General features: G+C 36.6%; 2 protein-coding genes across 3 annotated transcripts; one reads left to right on the top strand and one right to left on the bottom strand.

The window, feature by feature from the left end:
* Positions 1–1008: 1008 nt before the first annotated feature.
* LOC311594681 (olfactory receptor 4F4-like) lies at positions 1009–2076 on the bottom strand (the record flags this gene model as incomplete). Its single annotated transcript, XM_084776581.1, has 1 exon — positions 1009–2076. Exon 1 carries the CDS (start codon positions 2044–2046, stop codon positions 1009–1011), a length of 1038 nt encoding a protein of 345 aa, XP_084632707.1. The 5' UTR covers positions 2047–2076.
* A 3477-nt stretch (positions 2077–5553) lies between these two features.
* LOC311594696 (olfactory receptor 4K14-like) lies at positions 5554–17214 on the top strand. Of its 2 annotated transcripts, none has more exons than XM_084776597.1 (2): positions 5554–5603; positions 16206–17214. In XM_084776597.1, exon 2 carries the CDS (start codon positions 16233–16235, stop codon positions 17169–17171), a length of 939 nt encoding a protein of 312 aa, XP_084632723.1. In that variant the 5' UTR covers positions 5554–5603; positions 16206–16232; the 3' UTR covers positions 17172–17214. The 2 variants fall into 2 exon arrangements, with proteins under 2 accessions (XP_084632723.1, XP_084632722.1); XM_084776596.1 differs by having other exon boundaries at positions 5573–5609.
* The last annotated feature ends 978 nt before the right edge of the window (positions 17215–18192 follow it).

The following is an 18192-nucleotide window of genomic DNA, read 5'->3' on the forward strand; positions in this document are numbered from 1 at the left end:
TCTTCAGAGTATGTTCCATCCATTGAATGAATATATGTATATATGTATATATGTATAATAGTGGGTTGGGTTGGCACTCACTCTCTGGAGTTTGTTCCTTCCACCCAGTATGTATGTATGTATGTATGTATATATGTATGTTTGAAAGTATGTGTGTGTGTGTGTGTAAGATAAAAAGCTTGAGAATGAAGCATGTTATATTTTACCTGTGGGAGTCTGTCTTACTTCATCATCAAGTGTAAGTGTGTGTGGTGTTTTTATTTTCCTCTTTTCTTTCCATTTTAGACACTTGCTACCACCAGCAGAAGCACATCCCTCCCTCTACAAAGAGCCAATAACTCTAGACTCCGCTTCCGGAATGCTAGCAGCATTGACCCACCAGCAGCAATTTAATTCTGGCCCCTCAACTTTCCAGTATCAGTGGAAGCTATTGCTGGTAACAGTCAGTTCTGTCCTGAAAAGTTACTCTCAAGAAAAGTGTGCAGGATGATCAGCCAGCTGTGGATAAATGGCCTGGTTCAGTTTACGGTGTGGTATTGAAGTTAGTCTTTGACAAGTGAGTAAGTAAGATTATCTTTTATAATCTTAGCAGTTGGCAATAAACTCTTATTTTTAATAGGATGAGTAATAATTCCTTCTTTTTTTTTCAAGGAAATGAGCCAAATAAAACTTTCTTTAATGTAAAATAATCCACTTTATATCTTCTGTTATCTAAAACCCAAAAGTATCCAGAAAGTCTCAATTGTGCACAAATAATAATAATAATAACTTTCATTGTTCTAAAATTTAGTAAAATTGTATTTTGATTTTAATGGCATTAATTTTAAGACTATATAAAATATAAGCTATGATCACATATAATAAATTGAGGTTTTATTAGAACCTTCTTTAACAATTATTAAGTCAAGTAAAAACAGAATTTTATAATTGGCCTAAGGTCTACTGAATAATTTAATAGCTTTAATAGCTTTCTTCTCTCATTATCTCAATGTCATGGCTACAGAAGACCTAAGACTTTGCCCAAAACTTTAACTTCCATTGTCTTAGACGTCTCATTGCAGTTTTCATCTCTGTGTTCCTCAGTGTGTATATAATAGGGTTCAAGAGAGGAGTGACCACGGAATAAAACACAGCAAGGAACTTATCTAATGACTTGATGGGGAACGGCCAAGCATAAATGAAGATGCAAGGTCCAAAGAACAAAAGAACTACTGTGATGTGAGCAGTCAGTGTAGACAGAGCCTTAGATGATCTATCAGAAGGGCGGCGCTGGATGGTCATTAGAATGATACTGTAGGAGATGATTAGGAGAACAAAGGAAAACACAGTGAGCATACCACTGTTGGCAATGACCATGAGGTCTAACTTATATGTGTCTGCACAGGCAAGTTTAAGCACTCTAGGAAGGTCACAGTAAAAACTGTCAACCTTATTGGGACCACAAAAGGGTAAGTTGACTGCAAAGGCCAATTGGCTCACTGAATGTAGGAAGCCAATTCCCCATGCAGTAGCCACAATGCCAACGCATACATTGCCACACATAATAGTCATGTATCGTAGAGGCTTACAAATTGCTACATATCTGTCAAAGGCCATGGCTATGAGAATCACTAGCTCACTCCCGCCAAAAAAGTGAAGAAGAAATATCTGTGCAAAACAGCCCTTGACAGAGATGACTTTGTATTTGCAGAAAAAGTCAGCAATCATCTTTGGAGCTGTGACAGAGGACAGACACAAATCGATGAACGAAAGGTTGGCCAGCAGGAAGTACATAGGGGAGTGGAGGTGGGAATCAGAAGTCACTGTTATGACAATAAGAAGGTTCCCAAACACAATGCCTACATAGAAAACAAAAAAGAATGCAAACAGAAAGATCTGAAGTTCCCGAGAATCAGAGAGTCCAATAAAAATAAATTCGGTCACCACAGAGCGATTTGTTTCTCTTGTTGATTCATTCCAGAAGAGAGTCTCTGCACTTGCCTTGGAGAGGACAATGAAGAGGAAGTCAGAATTGTTACATGCAAATTCTAACCCCTGCTCACTCATTAAGGACTTGCTATGATCTATTGCATAACAGCTCCCAAACTAGAAACAAAAACTCTCAATTTACACTATACTGCCTCATTGTTCTTTTTTTTTTTCTTCAAATAGACAAGCCTCCCACATCTCCATGGTTCGAGACTCCATCCTAAAACATCATTATTGTTTGTGCTGCCCTTTCTTGTACAGAAAGACTTACTTCCTTTACCCATGAATGTCAAGACACTAAGATCTAGTACTTCCTTACATTATTTTTAATGTTAAAGTGCTTAGGAGAAAAATAATTTTGCCAAAATGAAACAAAATGTGGAAAATAGAAAAGACAAAACCAAATAAAAATATAGAATTAAAATTACATGCGAAAGACAACATTTATAAAATAAAAGACAAAATGGATATGATGAATAAAGTCTTAGTAGTAATACAGAGAATTATATATTATTAAATTTCCTGGAAGTATGCTGTTAATTGTTATTTGTTTGAAGATTTATTTACTCACAATTGCATTTAGAAGTTCTGTTTATCTTTCCATTATTCCAATTTTTTTCCTTATCGATACCCAATTAAGTAACAAAGGGCTATGCACAATATCCTATGAAATTTAGTGATTCTCTTTTTTATAAATATAAGAACATATCTAATCATAAAATAATTAAACATTTCTTAATCCCATAAAAATGTAATCATCTGAACACTGACAACACCCAAAGATAGGATTCCTATTGTGCGATATACTATGGTGTGACTTGTCATTAAAACTTTTCTTTAGAACCATACTATGCAAACAAAATCATATTATGTATACTATATTTTGAGTTTTAATATGTTTAAAAATGTTGAAACATTTGAGAATAAAGAAAATAGAGAAGGAAAAATTCCAAGTCATATCTTCATGAGAAATATACCAAGGGTTCAAGGCTTTCAACTGCTGAAAAATAAGAATCTACCATAGTAGAAAACAGCAGTTAAGGAATGGAATTTTCAGAAAAAAAAAAAAAGGAATCCTGAAGTTCACTATGGATCTCATCTGCAAAGTTATGTTGCTAAGAGGAGACTGATAAAATGCAATCTCCATCCAGTGTCCATTACTAGCCAGTCTAAAAAAAAATCATTTAGGAATGTTAAAAAGTTTCAAGAAGTTTTAAAAGAATTTAAGGATTCTATTATTAGATTTGCATTCATTGAAGGAGTTCTCCTGCACCTAACATATTGCTTATATAATAATAACTAAGGACCAAGCATAACTAAGGATAAAATACTTAAAATTTTCTGATATTTTATAAGCATCATTTGCCTTGATTTGTTTTTAAAGAATACATGTTTGTATTTATTGGGAAGAGAATCAGGTCTTTGGGTTTAAGCTCAGATCCACTGCTTTATTCTGGATGTATTAAGAAAAATTCCTGGGCCTTCATTTTCCTGATTCAAAATGTTACAACACTACCAATAGTGTCTTACAACTTCTATGTGTAAGAAATGTTAAAAACTAGATTTCCCTGGAATTATTATTTTTAAAAAACCACAACAAAAGAAAGTACTAGATTTTGGGAAACATGAGTATTATATAAAACCATCAAATAGAAAGGAAGTAGTTTGTCAACTCAGGAAAATGAGCTGTAAGAATCAGTATTTATTGCTACTAGAACACCATTAGCAAAGGTTATCCTTTCAATACTACGCATGTTAATTATTGTAAGAACTTAAGACAGGTCTACAGTATTTGCCATTTGTTTTCCTGAAGAAAAAAAGAGGCGCACTTGAGTTCTGCAGAAAGAGTTTCTACTGGTAAAAGTGTTGACCTATCAATAGAATTCTAATCCATAGTTGCTTCTAATGATGAATATCAACTTTGCCGTTCCACTTACCTCTTTCATAATTTGAAGAGACAGCAGTAACCCTGCAGAGTCTATCTGATATACACTTTCAAAGCGCTAACGCTTCAGGGAGATTGGTTTTTATGTGAATCATCTTCCTAAGCAAGCCAATTAGCTAATGATAGACATTTATGAAGTAAGCAGAGCCTGTGGGGGATACAGAAATGGCCGGAGGCTTACTTGGCAGACTGACATATAGTGCCCTAGGTTTTCCATTGGCCTTTGCAGGAAACATGGAGTATTCCTGAGATCAGGGACCTTACCACAATTTCTTGGATCACTAGGTAATTTTACCATTTCACTCAATCAATAATGATAGTCAAAAAGTAAATTAAATGAGATAACATTGAAAAATTGAATTCTAAATATGTTAATATGGAAGTGAATGTAACATTTAAAATTTATAGGAATAGAATAGCTTAAGCCATTCATGACCAGGATGTGGAGAATATATACAAAATTTCTTGACTAATATTAAAAGTCTCAGTGCTTAAAATTTGCTCTATTTTTCAAAATTAACTCTCAGGAAGACGTTAAAATGAATTGGGATAAACAACTAATGTTTCTAAACTATACCTAACTTCAGAAAATGAGTCTCCTGACGTACTCTAAATTGTACATGTCTTTTTCTGTAAATCATAAATGCTTTGAGGAAGACTACCTGGCCATCAAAAATTTGTTTTTATAATATACAAAATAATTTTTATGGAGTTGAGGGATATACAAAAATATTACATGATTCAGTCTATGTCTTTTTTTAAAGATTTATTTATTATGTATACAGTACACATTAAATGACATTATAGATCGCTATGAGTCACCATGTGGTTGCTGGGAGTTGAACTCAGGACCTCTGGAAGAGCAGTAAGTGTTCTTAACCACTGAACCATCTCTCCAGCCCCTAGTCTATGTCTTACATAACAATATACATTATACTTTGTAAACCCAGCTGGGAAGAACACTTCAAGTTTTAATAGTGTTGCTTTTACTAGTTTTCTTTCTCAAAGAACACAAGAAGATTTTCTCTTCAATTTACATATATGTTGTTTTATACACACATATGTTTTATCTATTGGATCCACATAAATTCTATAAGAGACATCTATTAATATTTGGTGTTGTCTCATCTGCAAATAAATGCTGCTAAAGTTGCATTGCACCCATTTGTGTTATTTTTATAAACAAAAACATAGAATTTTGTGAAGAAATTTCTGATAATTAGACTTTAAGCATGCTGATTAAAAAATCATGTGTAGTACTTTTATTTTATGATCAGCAGTGTTTATTGCAAAGCCATATCAAGTCAAATTGCTCGAGAGGTACACTCCTTAATTTTTTAAGATCAATAGAGCAAATGTTCATATTCCAGAGAGTTCATAGTTGTGGCATCCAATTCTTACCCGCTAATATCACATACAGTTACAGATCACACATTATTGTAGGCATAAGGTTGTTGTTTAGTTTAAACTCTGATTTCTTGTCTAAATGTTGTATAAACTCTGTTCTCCAATTGTCTCCCTGTTATGTCAATAAAGCAGTTTACAGCCAATCAATGAGCAGGGGAGAGAATAGGGCTGGACTTCCTTCCAGCCAAGGGAGGAGGAGTCAGGGGGAGAAGCCAGAGGAGTGGTCAGGAGGAGAGATCCAAGAAAGGGGAGGAAGAAACTGGAGCCATGGAAATCTACAAAAGTGCAGGTATTGCTTTGAATGTTTGCTGGGAGTAAGACAAAATAGCATAGTTAAGAACAGATTTAAAACTGCTCAGATTGTGCTGTGAAGGCTTGTACTATAAAAGAATTTCAATTATTTGTGTGATAGCCAAGTTAAGAAATAAGCTAAGAGAAACAAACACTGTTTTATAAAAATAACTTCAACAATTGGTGTCCAACAAGGGGCAGAATATCAATAGTCTAGCAAGAACACATGTAAAAACAAAAACAAAAACAAAAACAAAAACAACCCCCCCCCCCACCACCACCACCAAAACCACCCACTTACAGAGCAGTTTCTTAGTTATGTTGAAAAGGGGAACCAGTTTCTAAGCCCAGGGCTCACAGCTTCCTGACTAGACCGACCACCAACAGAGCAGCAGGGCCTTATATACAAATCCCGGAGAGGCAAAGAAAAAGAAAAAGTGGCTCTTTAAAACAAGCAAGCATTTCAAAGCCAGACTTTCCTAGGCAAGGCAGAAAAACACATTTGAGAAGGGCGTCCCTTGCTGGTCTGACTCTTGTAAAACAGAAGAGCAAATACTTGTGGACTGAATAAATTCCCTGAGTGGGGGAGGAGTCAGGATCCAGCGAATGAGGCCAAACCCAGGCCTCTCCTGGAAGCTGGGACTAGAGACAGAGAGAAAGCCTCAAGCCACTGAACTTCAAAAGCTAGAATGGAGGCGGGGTCTAAGAAAGTTAAAGTTTTTTAGGAAGGGTTTTGAGATTAAAGATGTGTGTGTGTGTGTGTGTGTGTGTGTGTATTGAAAAAGATGGAAGACACAGTAATACAGTGCTTCTGTGTTTATTTGAGTTTATCTCAGCATACAAATAATTTTTCATTGACAATTGCAGTTTTGTATATTCTCTGTGAAAAATCAGAATAGGACAGACTTGAAGAAGGAAGAGACAAATCAAGACAACCCATCAGAGTTCTTCTCAATGGAGGATGGAAAGTTGATAGCAGATGGAGCTCCAGGCTCGCTAGCTACAAAGTGCTTGTCAGCTATTTCTGGAAAGGGTCTAACTATACGTTTTAACATTTAAATATCAAAAAAAAAAAAAAATAATGAACAGGGCTTCTCTTGTTGCAGCCTAAATTGGAACAACTGACCCAAATCTTTTGTTTGATTTTTGTCTGATGGTTTTGAGTTACAGTGATATACACTTGAGAGGCAGATCTCTGAGTTCTGCATCATCCTGACTTACACAATAAAGTCAGGGAGGGAACCCCCGCTGATATGAGGAAGCTGCTTCTTGCAGCCCCTGCTGCAGGAAAAAAGTGGTCAGTTTAGGTTTGCCTGGGTGGGAGTTCCCTGCTGATAAGCCACTTGCAGAGACAGTCTAGAGTTCAAAATGACAATTCTTGTCCTTAAAGTTACTATATAAGTTCCTTTTTCTTAATAGTGGATCTGATCTAGAAGACGAGTACACATCAAAGGAGAAATGATGTCACACTGCTCTAAAAAGGCTAGCCAACATCCTTAGAACATGGGTCTCCCATGGGAGAACTGGTACCAAAGGGCGTTTTGGCCTGAGAGATAAGTTCTGTTGGTGAACGCAAGGACCCAAAGTTAGGCTGGGAGACAAACATACACACCACATGCCTCCCAAGTCGAAAAGCATTTGTATGCTGACTGACAGCTGGCTTATCCTTCTAAAGGTGGGACATTTTCACAGGGGACAGGAGGAACTCATGCCTGATGCAAAGAGACACAGGGGACTATACAGGTGGCAAAGTAGATGCCAGCCTACTTAGTTCCCAAAAACTCAAAGGCTGTAATTCATTATGTATTGCTTTTAAATTATCGATATTATCTGTATGCCCGGCTAGCAATCAATTCAAACACAGAAACTTGTTATATTTTAAAATAGCCTTAGTTAACCTGGGGCAGGGCAGATATCAAGCCTCTAAATTACCTCCCATAGTGTGGCAGGCATGGGATCCCAGCCTCAATCCCATGCCATCTGCTTCCAATAACTTTTATCAAGCTACCTCCCATCCATAATCCCAAATACTTGCTAATGTTCTCCATCCACACCAGCCATGTGCTTCTCCTCCATCTAACCCATGGCAGCTTTTCTCTCTTCCCTTCAGGTCTCTCTCCTTCTTCCTCATGGCCTTCCTATTTTTTCTTCTCTCCAGGATTCCTCTCTCTCTCTCTCTCTCTCTCTCTCTCTCTCTCTCTCTCTCTCTTTCTCTCTCTCTCTCTCCAAACCCCACCTATCTCCTTTGCCCTGCCCATGGGATGGCTTTTTATTAATCAAAAGGTGGGTCACAGAGACAGCAAGCAGTAATTGGCATCGGAATACATCAGACAATCCCCCAACACATGTGTTTAAAAGAAGGAACCGTCCATCCCATATAGAGAAAAGGGATGGGACAAAAAATAGCGGCAACAAATCTACAAGATGCCTAGGGTATGCTTAAACTCTGAAATTAAAAAGAGTTTATATAAGGTTTATTTAAAACACATGCATTTTCTATTGCTCATGGCAACCAACTTGTCTCTTTAAACTTGAGGCCTTCTTATGGAAGGCAGGTAGTGGCTTGGCGTAATACAAGTGCTCGGGAGCCCACAAGAGGATATCTATTCAACCTTGCTTTGATTTCAACATGATAATGGTACTATTCATCCCCTTTGAGAGAGGTCAAATATAAAACAGACCTCGGTAAAAAGGAGACTGCTAAATGATACTAGTCTATACTTATATGACTTCAAACTGTAGAACAAGCATAATTTGCTGACTCCTCCACATGGGAACAGCTCTGAAACTGACTGGGACATGAAAATGTCTTCAGCCAGGACTTAAACTGTGAATGACCTACAGATCTTTGGCTATAAATTTCTCAGAACCTATCATGCCATTCTTTGAAATGGCGTAGCTAAAAAAATGTTTTACAAAGAGTCATTTTTAACTGAACTGTGCTCAGTGCACAGCCCACATATATACTAATACAAAAATATATAACACCCTTTGAAAGATTACATGTTTTACAGAGCAAGAGGACCAGACACCAAAAAAGATAAGACAAGTAGCCCAGGTGATCCTTCCTTGCAGATGGCCTCAATCACATTGTTTTCTTGAAAGTCTTCATCTGGGACAAGTTCAAGCTGGCTAGCTATGTCATCCAGCATCACAGACTGTTCCAGTCAGGACTTCAGTTAAGCTCTGAACTTTCTCAGTATTCAAAGACTGGACAGCAACTGTTTCAGTTAGTTTTGTTTTTTTGTTTTTTGTTTTGGTTTGTTTGCTTTTTAAGAGACAGTTTTAAGACTAGACAATATCCCAGTTTTCTTGCCCCTCTCCCCCTCCCCCAACAAACTGAGACAACATGCCATGAAGTATGGGTTTTTGGTTATTCTATGGGTAATAGATTTTTTTTTGTTGGTTTAAAGAGTTTAAAGAGTTGGTTGTGGGAATGAGAAGTAAAAAGGTAGATTATTGAATCTACTTTTAGACCAGAGAACATTTGGAAGCCAAAAATCTTGCATTGGTGTAGGTCTTTGTATTATATTTTGTTACAACATGCTGTAATTGTACCTATGTAATTCATCAAACTGCAATGTTAAGTTCTAGCCATTCTGAAAGCTACTAGTATGAGCTGTTTAGGATAAATAAGAAATGTATATTAGTCAGACAATCAAACTAATAGTCATGTTAGATACTAATTTAGTTAATCAAAAAAACATGTTTCCTAGACTGTCCGATAAAAAAATAGCTAGAATCAAGCAATTCAGATAAGATAGGTAGGTATCTGGTCTTCACAAACCTCAGAGATCTTCAGATTATGGCATTTAAACACTGTGGTAATTTAAGGCTTTTTTGATTTGAGACAGGTCTGCTCCTGGCAGCACTCCATTCTATTTCAGAGAGTATCAAAGGCTTCTTCATATGTGTCAAGCTAGCCAATGAGTTAAAAAATGCCTCTGTGTCGCTGACAGACAGAATACTGTCCAACCAGGACAAACTAGCTGTAGCAGAATTGACTGCTGAGCTTTACAAGGACAAGGTAGGCAAGTCCTTTATAATTATTGCTTCACAGAAAAGTCTGTGGAATATCCTGGGCCAGAAGCCTGAAGATGATGCTCCATCATTATGGCCAAATTTTGAAGGAATTCTCCAGGCAGCCAAAAATCGCTGTCATTTCTATACTTTTGGAAGCTGCTTTTCTGCACTTCCTTTATATTTAGGTAATATTTATTCCTTTTTGACTCTCTGATGGGGTTGAAGACTAGATATTTATAGTCTCACAATTAAATTGTTTAGGATGATAGCAATTGATAGATAGTAAAATAGTTTATACAAATGTAAGTCTTACCTAATAATTTTAATAATTGTTATATTACATATAGTCTGTTATTGTTAGAAAATGAGCCTTTTATTAGACTAAAAGGGAGAGGTGTAGGCATAAAGTTATTGTATAGTTTAAATTCTGATTTCCTGTCTAAATGTTGTGTAAACTCTGCTCCCCAGTTGTCCCCCTGTTATGTCATTAAAGCAGTTTACAGCCAACCAATGAGCAGGGGAGAAAATAGGGCTGGACTGCCTGCCAGCCAGGGGAGGAGGAGTCAGGGAGAGAAGCCAGGTCCAGGAGGAGAGATCCAAGAAAGAAGAGGGTGGAACTGGAGCCAAGGAAATCAACAAAAGTGCAAGTATTGCTGTGATGTTTGCTGGGAGTAAGACAAAATAGCAGAAAGTGTTAAGAAAAGACTTAAAACTGCTCAGATTGTGTTATGAGGCCTTGTATTATAAAAGAGTCTCAGTTATTTGTGTGATAGCCTGGTTAAGAAATAAGCTAAGTGAAAGAAACACTGTTTTATAAAAATGACTTCATTAGTCATACGGCCAATATTTGACACAGATATGATATACATTGGGGAATTATGTTCACAGCATAGATTTTGTCTTTGTTATATCTCTCACTTTTAGCATGTGATCTCATAACTAAAATATTTTAGTTACTTAGATTATGGTGTTAAAATAACAGATCAGGCAACAGCAGCAAACTTCCTTATTGATGAAGTGAGTAACTTAGAAAACTTGGCTAATATTATTAATGCTGGGATGACTAAGAGGGGACTTTACTTGTCACTCTATTTTCACAAACATGTAGCACTCAATATCACTGTTAACGTGGAAATCCCTAAGCGATGTCCAAGATAATTATTTCCAAGATTCTCATTTTGTTCAGAACACAGAACAGGTAACACAGAACCCACAGGGGACAATTTCAGGAAGTGAAGATAGGTCAGGCTAAGGGCAGAACTATCTCTTCACAACATGAATATCTTCATAAGCTCACATCAGACATGAAACAAAATCTGCCCAAAGAGAAAGTTGAGATTTTGGTAAGTCATCTCTCTAATATTTTTCTGTTAGGTAATTAATAAAATATTATAGCTATCTCTTATTACCAATAAGCATTATATGTGAAGTTGAGAATGTATTTTCATCAATTTAAGTCAAACTAATATGTTTTTTCCTCCTCTCCTATACTCATGTCTACATCAGAAGTTAATTGTTTTTTTATTAGGTAATCCATAAAATTAGTGTCCAGTTAACATTTTTAAAATAACTCACTTCAGTTTAACCAGACAAAATATTTTTGGATTAAAATCCAAGACCTCACAGTAGATAAGACAACTTTCCACATAAAATTGGGAGTAAAAAATGAAAGCATGTTAAGTAGTTATTGTGGAAATCAGCTCCGCCGACCATTTTCTGCCAGAAGAATTAGAATCTCCCATGCATGAGCCCCATGCATTATTGTTAAATGTAGAGTGGTCAGCCCAGAATTTATACACAGCTCAAAACTGGATTCAAAAGGTTGAATTTATATGCACTTGTACATACGAGCGCGTGCCCACACCCATACATGTAACACTAAGAGTCAAGGAAAAAGAGGCTAAGCCACTGAGGAGTTGCATGAGAACAGTATTGAGGGGATGATGTTTCGGAGGGGAGTGAAAGGTATTGGTATTGTAACAAAACGAAAGGGAAAAGGATGTTAAGTCTACTCCATTTAAAACTATATGTAAAAAGGAAAATATACATACAAACAAAACAAAACAAAACATGACACAATGACAATCAATCTGCCAGCAAAACAAGCTGTTAGAAGCTACTAGAATGCTGCCTTTCAGCTATCTGTGCCTATCACATGGTATATATATAGTTGTGTAATTATGATTACACAGAAATATGATTACTGAGACTATTAAAGATTTTGCACTTTGATAAAAAAGGCAGTCAGTGCAGAAAATGCAACAAACATAGAAGAAAATGGAAAATTTGCTTGTAGAGTCTTAAAATAATAATTCATTTAGTTTACTTTAATCAGTTTTTTATATTTATTAAAGTAAAAAAACATCATATATTCTAGGAGATTTTTATTGAGTTAAGTGTAAAAATTACAGAGATGCTTTAATTGATTGTATTTAATCAATCTTGGATGGTATTGATAGCTCCTGAGTGAGAGAATAGAGAATGTAGTGGTTTTTATGTTCCTGAAAACAATTTGCATATCAAATGTGTATCTTCACTTGTATATTTCATATATATATAGTATAGTTTGGCTTTAGGCTCTTAAAAAGATAGTTCAACGTATTTTTCTTCATTAATATTTTTATATGTATTACTATAAAAAACTAACATTTTAAAGGAAATTTTCTAATAAGTTAAATCCTGTCTCTACCTCCCTGAGTGCTGTGATTACAGGAGTGTGTCACAGGACCCAGCTGAGGAGATAATTTAAAAGGCTTTACTTGAGACTTGGTTCTACTTTCTAACAGAGGTCTCAAAGGACAGTTTGACAGTATTCTTAAATGAATGCACTCTCTTAGTAATTTCTTTTTGTAGTGGCATAGTTCTATCATGACTGCCAAAATTGAGCTCAATAAACCTAACACCAATAGACATGCCACAGTAGAAGGGGGAAAACCCAGGAGTCCTGAACCCTATGCAAAAAAGTCACAGCCACCTAAGGATTCTTGAGAGTATTAGAAGTGGTATGTGTCAGGGAAGAGCACACCAATTGGATATCCAGTACCATAGTTAGCCTTGAAAACATGTACAAGTAATGTTATACTGAATAATTTGTATGTGTAAAATTTAATGAAAGAGAAGGCTGTGATTTTCTTTTTTCTCCTATTTATTCCAGTTTATTTTCTCATACAATATAGTCTGAATCCAGTTTCCCTTCCTTTATTCCTCTGAGTTCCTTCTCACTTCTTCTTTCATTTGGACCCACTCCCTTTGTGTCTATCATTATAAAATAACAGAGTTCTAAGAGATAAAAACAAAACACAACAAAATAAAAAAAAATACTAAAATAAAACAGAACCCATCATATCAAGTTGGACAAGACAAACCAACTGAAAAACAAAATCAAAAACCCCAAATGGATTGAGCTAGAAATGATCATAATGAGTGAGTTAACCCAGAAGCAGAAAGACTCAAATGGTATATACTCACTTATATCTGCATATTAGCCCAAGGGGCATGTCCCACGAAAGCCTTCACTTACCAGGAAACTGAGACAGAGGGGAGGACATCCTATTGGGACTCTAGATGAGAGAATCATGGGAGAATGGCAAAGTAGAAGGATCCAGAGGGTCCTAGAAGCCTACAAGTAGAACATTATGATAGGCAGATTTGGGCCCAGGGGTCCTGCTCAAACTAAGGCACCAGCCAAGGACAATACAGGAGGTAAACTTTAAACCCCTACCCAGATCAAGCCAATGGACAGAACACTCTCCACAGTAGAGTGGAGAGTGGGATATGACTTTCTCACATACTCTGGTGCCTCACCTTTGACCATGTCTCCTGGAGGGGGAGACCTGGTGGCACTCAGAGGAAGGACAGCAGGTTACCAAGAAGAGACTTGATACTCTATGAGCATATACAGGGGGAGGTAATCCTCCTCAGGAACAGTCATAGGGGAGGGGAATAAGGGGAAAATGGGAGGGAGGGAAGAATGGGAGGATACAAGGGATGGGATAACCATTGAGATGTAACAAGAATAAATTAATAAAAAAGGGGAAAAAAACCCTAAGAGAAGGCACAAGAATCAGAGACCCACGCTGTTCAGGAGTCTCATAAAATTACTAAAATGAAATCAATGGATTATATGCTGAGGACTTGGTGAAGACCCATGTGGGCGCTGTGCTTGCTTCTTCTTTCTTAGTGAGTTGATTTGAGCTTTTCCTGGTTAGTTTAGGGGGCCTCGTTCTCCCTCTGAATTTGAAAGAAAACAAAGAACAGCATGTGGAAAATCTGGAGGGGAGAACTGAAAGGGAGAAAAGATGTAATTATAATCATAAATAATAAAATATTTAATACAAAAAAAGGTTCAGGTTCAGGTTGACCTGAAACTTTGTCATGTGGGAAAAAATTCAAGGAACATGAACTCTTCATTGTGTAAGCAGTGTATTTTCCTTAGACATTTGGTAAATCTCCATAAGCACATGTGTTTCCTCATCTCCATCAGGCTTCTCTAGCAGATAAATGTGGTACCTCATGTCTTCATAAGTTTCTTGTTTTTCATCCCTACTCCATACTTCTGAGACCACAGAAAACAGAAATGTAAAATAATTGTGATGGTGACATCATGATTTTATTGTTTATTTGCTCTAGAATAAAATAAGACCCATACATTTAGATGTTCCAGGAGAATTCTGAAGAGAGAAGAAAATGGACAATGACTTTTCACCATCTGGTTTCTGTATTGTTTATTATATCAGCATAAGCATGCTGCTTGTTCTTTGAGGTGAATAATTTCTGCTCACTGAAAGTATAACTCCAAACTCATCTAAGGCTGACAATCAAAGGACAACTTTGTTTACATGTTTATGTAATTCATTCTGTTCTTTACAATAACACAGATGATTAATAGAAAAGTGAAATAATAAGAAAATATACTAATGATAGGATGATGGTAGGTAGCATATTATTCATGCATGGAAACTACAGTATTTCAAAATCTTCAGTGCTCTCAATGTTAGTTTATGTGATTTAAGATAAATATTTTCTACTGTTGAGATTGAAATAGATGTGACTTTCAGAGGTCAGGCCTAATGTGATTTGCCTTGTGCTCTGGTCAGTCCATTTCCACAGCTAATTTTTACAGTATTTGCTAATCAGTATAGCTGAATAAACAAATTCTATGATATATGTTTATTAATGAATAATTATTGACCTGATTTTTGCATTTCAGTCTCATGCCTGTGTATGTCTTATAGGGCCCTCTGTATGCTTCCCAACTAAGGTTTGTTCAAATGTTCTTTAGAGCTTTAAGCTAAAATTTTTAATCTTATTATTTTAAATTTTAATTAATTAATTAATTATCTTTATATCACCTCCCCTCTCTCCTTCTTCCCAGTCCCTGTCTCTCTTCTTCCCCTATGCTCCCTCCCTTTTCACTCAGAGAACAGGAGACCTGCCAAAGATATCAATTCACCCTTGCATATCAAGTTGTAGTAGGACTGAGCATGTATTTTACTGAGGCTAGACAAGGCCATCCAGTTAGGGGAAAGAGATCCAAAGGCAGGCAACAGAGTCAAAGACAGCCCTTGATCCTGCTGTTAGAGTTCTCACATAAGGACCAAGCTGTTACATTATGTGTAAGGGGCCTACATCAGTCCCATGGATGCTCTCTCTTTGTTGCTTCAGTCTCTGTGATCCTTTACGAGTTTCTTGTTGTGTCATTGACCTTTCTGGCTCTTTCAACCCTTTCTACCCCTCTTCCACAGTATTTCCCAAGCTCCACATAATGTTTGGTTGTGGGTTTCTATCTGTTTTCATGAGCGGCTGGGTGAGGCCTCTCAGATGACAGTTTTGCTAGTCTCCTGTATGCATGTATAGCAGAATGTTATTAATAGTGTTAGGAGTGGGCTCTTTCTCATGGTGTGGGACTCGAGTTGGGCGAGTCAATGTGTGGCTGGGTTAAAGGGTTTGTGCGTGGGTTGGTGTCCCACTCCTTCTACTGGGAGTCCTACCTGGCTACAGAAGGTTGCCGCTGCAGGCTCCATACCCCTTGCTGCTAGGAGTCTAAGGTTCAGCACCATAGACTCTTGGCAGCCTCTCCCATTCCAGAGATGACACAGATAGTATTCTACTGATGCTAAAAGAAGTCAATATACATTCTGACAAAATGTTAAGATCTTATAATACCATTTGTAATGAAATTCGATGCAGTTTGCCATCAGTTTCCAAGTTTAATCCCCATTTTTGTCATAGAATGTCATGATTGCTAGTAAAAAAAAAATGGACTTTTTTTCCCCAAAGAAACAACATACATTTTTCGGTTTTCACATTGCTTTTTTGCTTTCCTCAGTAATGTCATGTAAAAGGAATTTTCTGATAGACCATGTGAATGACATTCATGCCTGATGTTTCTTTTCTTGGGGAGTTGCTCTTGACTCATTAGCTTTCAGCTTGGGCAGCAATGTCACTCATATTTGTCTTAGATTTCTCTTTAATTTATGCCTTTCTATTTAGGCAAGTTTCAATGTGAATGTCTAATGATACTACGAGAGACTACATCATACTTCCAATATAATCTTTCTTTTTTTTCCAGGCTACTCTTGAAGACATTCTAAGTAAAATGGATGGAGGCAATCAGTCTGTGGTGTCAGAATTTATACTCTGGGGACTTACCAACTCAAAGAACATTCAGGTCTTACTCTTTGTGATGTTTTCAATGCTTTATCTTCTCATTGTTTTTGGAAATATTATCATCCTGATCTTAATAACCACTGATCCTAATCTCCATTCTCCCATGTACTTCTTGTTGGCCAACTTGTCCTTTGTTGATATGTGGCTTTCCTCAGTTACCACTCCTAAGATGATCACAGACTTTCTCAGGGAAAACAAGACCATTTCCTTTGCAGGATGCATGTCTCAAGTCTTCTTTGCCCATTGCATTGCTGCAGGAGAGATGGTGCTTTTGGTGGTAATGGCTTATGACCGCTACGTGGCCATCTGCAAACCACTCCACTATTTTACCATCATGAACCTGAAAAGATGTACTAGGTTGGTGTTGACTTCATGGACGACGGGATTTGTACATGCCATGAGCCACCTGGTGGTCATTGTCCAGCTGCCCTTTTGTGGACCTAAGGAAATAGATAGTTTTTTCTGTGACATGCCATTGGTAATCAAGCTAGCTTGCATGGATTCCGGTGATTTGGATGTTCTAATGAATGCTGACTGTGGGGTTGTGGCTGTAACCTGCTTTATTCTGTTGCTCATATCTTATACATACATCCTTATCACTGTTCGCCAGAGCTCTAAAGCTGGTGCAAATAAAGCCCTGTCCACGTGCACTGCCCACATCACAGTGGTGATGATCTTTTTTGCACCATGCATCTTTATTTATGTGTGGCCTCTCAATATCACCTGGTTGGATAAATTTCTTGCTGTATTTTACTCTGTTTTTACGCCTCTCCTAAATCCAGCTATTTATACATTAAGAAATAAAGAGATGAAAAATGCCATGAAAAGATTTGTAAACAACTACCTGAATCCCAAAGTAAATTTCTAATATCCAGAAACCTGTACTAATTACTGCACATTGTGAAACCCAGTGTTTGAAATTGATTTTAATTCTGGAAATATAGTTTATATTCAAAATTCACACCAATATCCTATACCAATATAGATAAAACTTAACATTTTAAAGTGAATATGATATTTACTGACCAACTTTCAAAGCACTGTGAATCTTTCTGCTTCAGTCTAAATTGAATGATCTTTCTACACAATGATGTCATTAAACTTTTCCTCATGTTTTTAATAAAGTTTATCCTGAAATTTATTGTGAAAACATATATGTTTATCTTTGTAAATAAGATCTTAGTAAAATTTTACCTAAATCTAATTCTGAACACCAACCCATGCCCAAAGTTTTACATTTCTTTGCCAAATGGCCTACATCATCACTTTTGCCTGATCACAGCTGTCTATCAAAACACCAGACAGTGGGCAGAAAGACTTAATAGAAGATCAAACAAAAGTTAAATACTTCACAATACAGCGATGGATTATACTTTGCATTTTTACAGTTGGATGAATAAAGTATCATAATAAGATGTACAACTAGAGTTTTATGAGATTTCTAGTTAATTCAATACTAAAATTTGTTCTTTAAAGTATTATTTAGTATTGTATAATATCTTGAAATATAATCTCTGTGAGGTCTGTTTCTATAAATCGACTAATTATTAACTATTGTACTTAATTAAGCAGTTAATACAACTGAGACATTTAACCAACATATTTGTAAGAACACATGAGGTATGTTGGTCTGCAGGACTGCAGATATACGTTAAACAATAGAGACTACTGACTTTGTCTTTGTTTGCCTACCATAGTTATCTGGAGTGACCCTGTTAATGAAAACATAACACAGTGTTATTTCAGGACACAGAGAACTCAATCTCAAATTGACTAGGGAACTTATTCCCACTGGATACCATTCGTATTGTTTAAAGGTGCTCAGGGTACTGGATTAGAAAGGACTTCAGTGGTCTTACCCTTTTATAGATCTTGCATGGGAAAATAAA

This window comes from Acomys minous (genome assembly GCF_964271855.1).
Source record: "Acomys minous genome assembly, chromosome: 3".
NCBI classification, from domain to species: Eukaryota; Metazoa; Chordata; class Mammalia; order Rodentia; family Muridae; genus Acomys; species Acomys minous.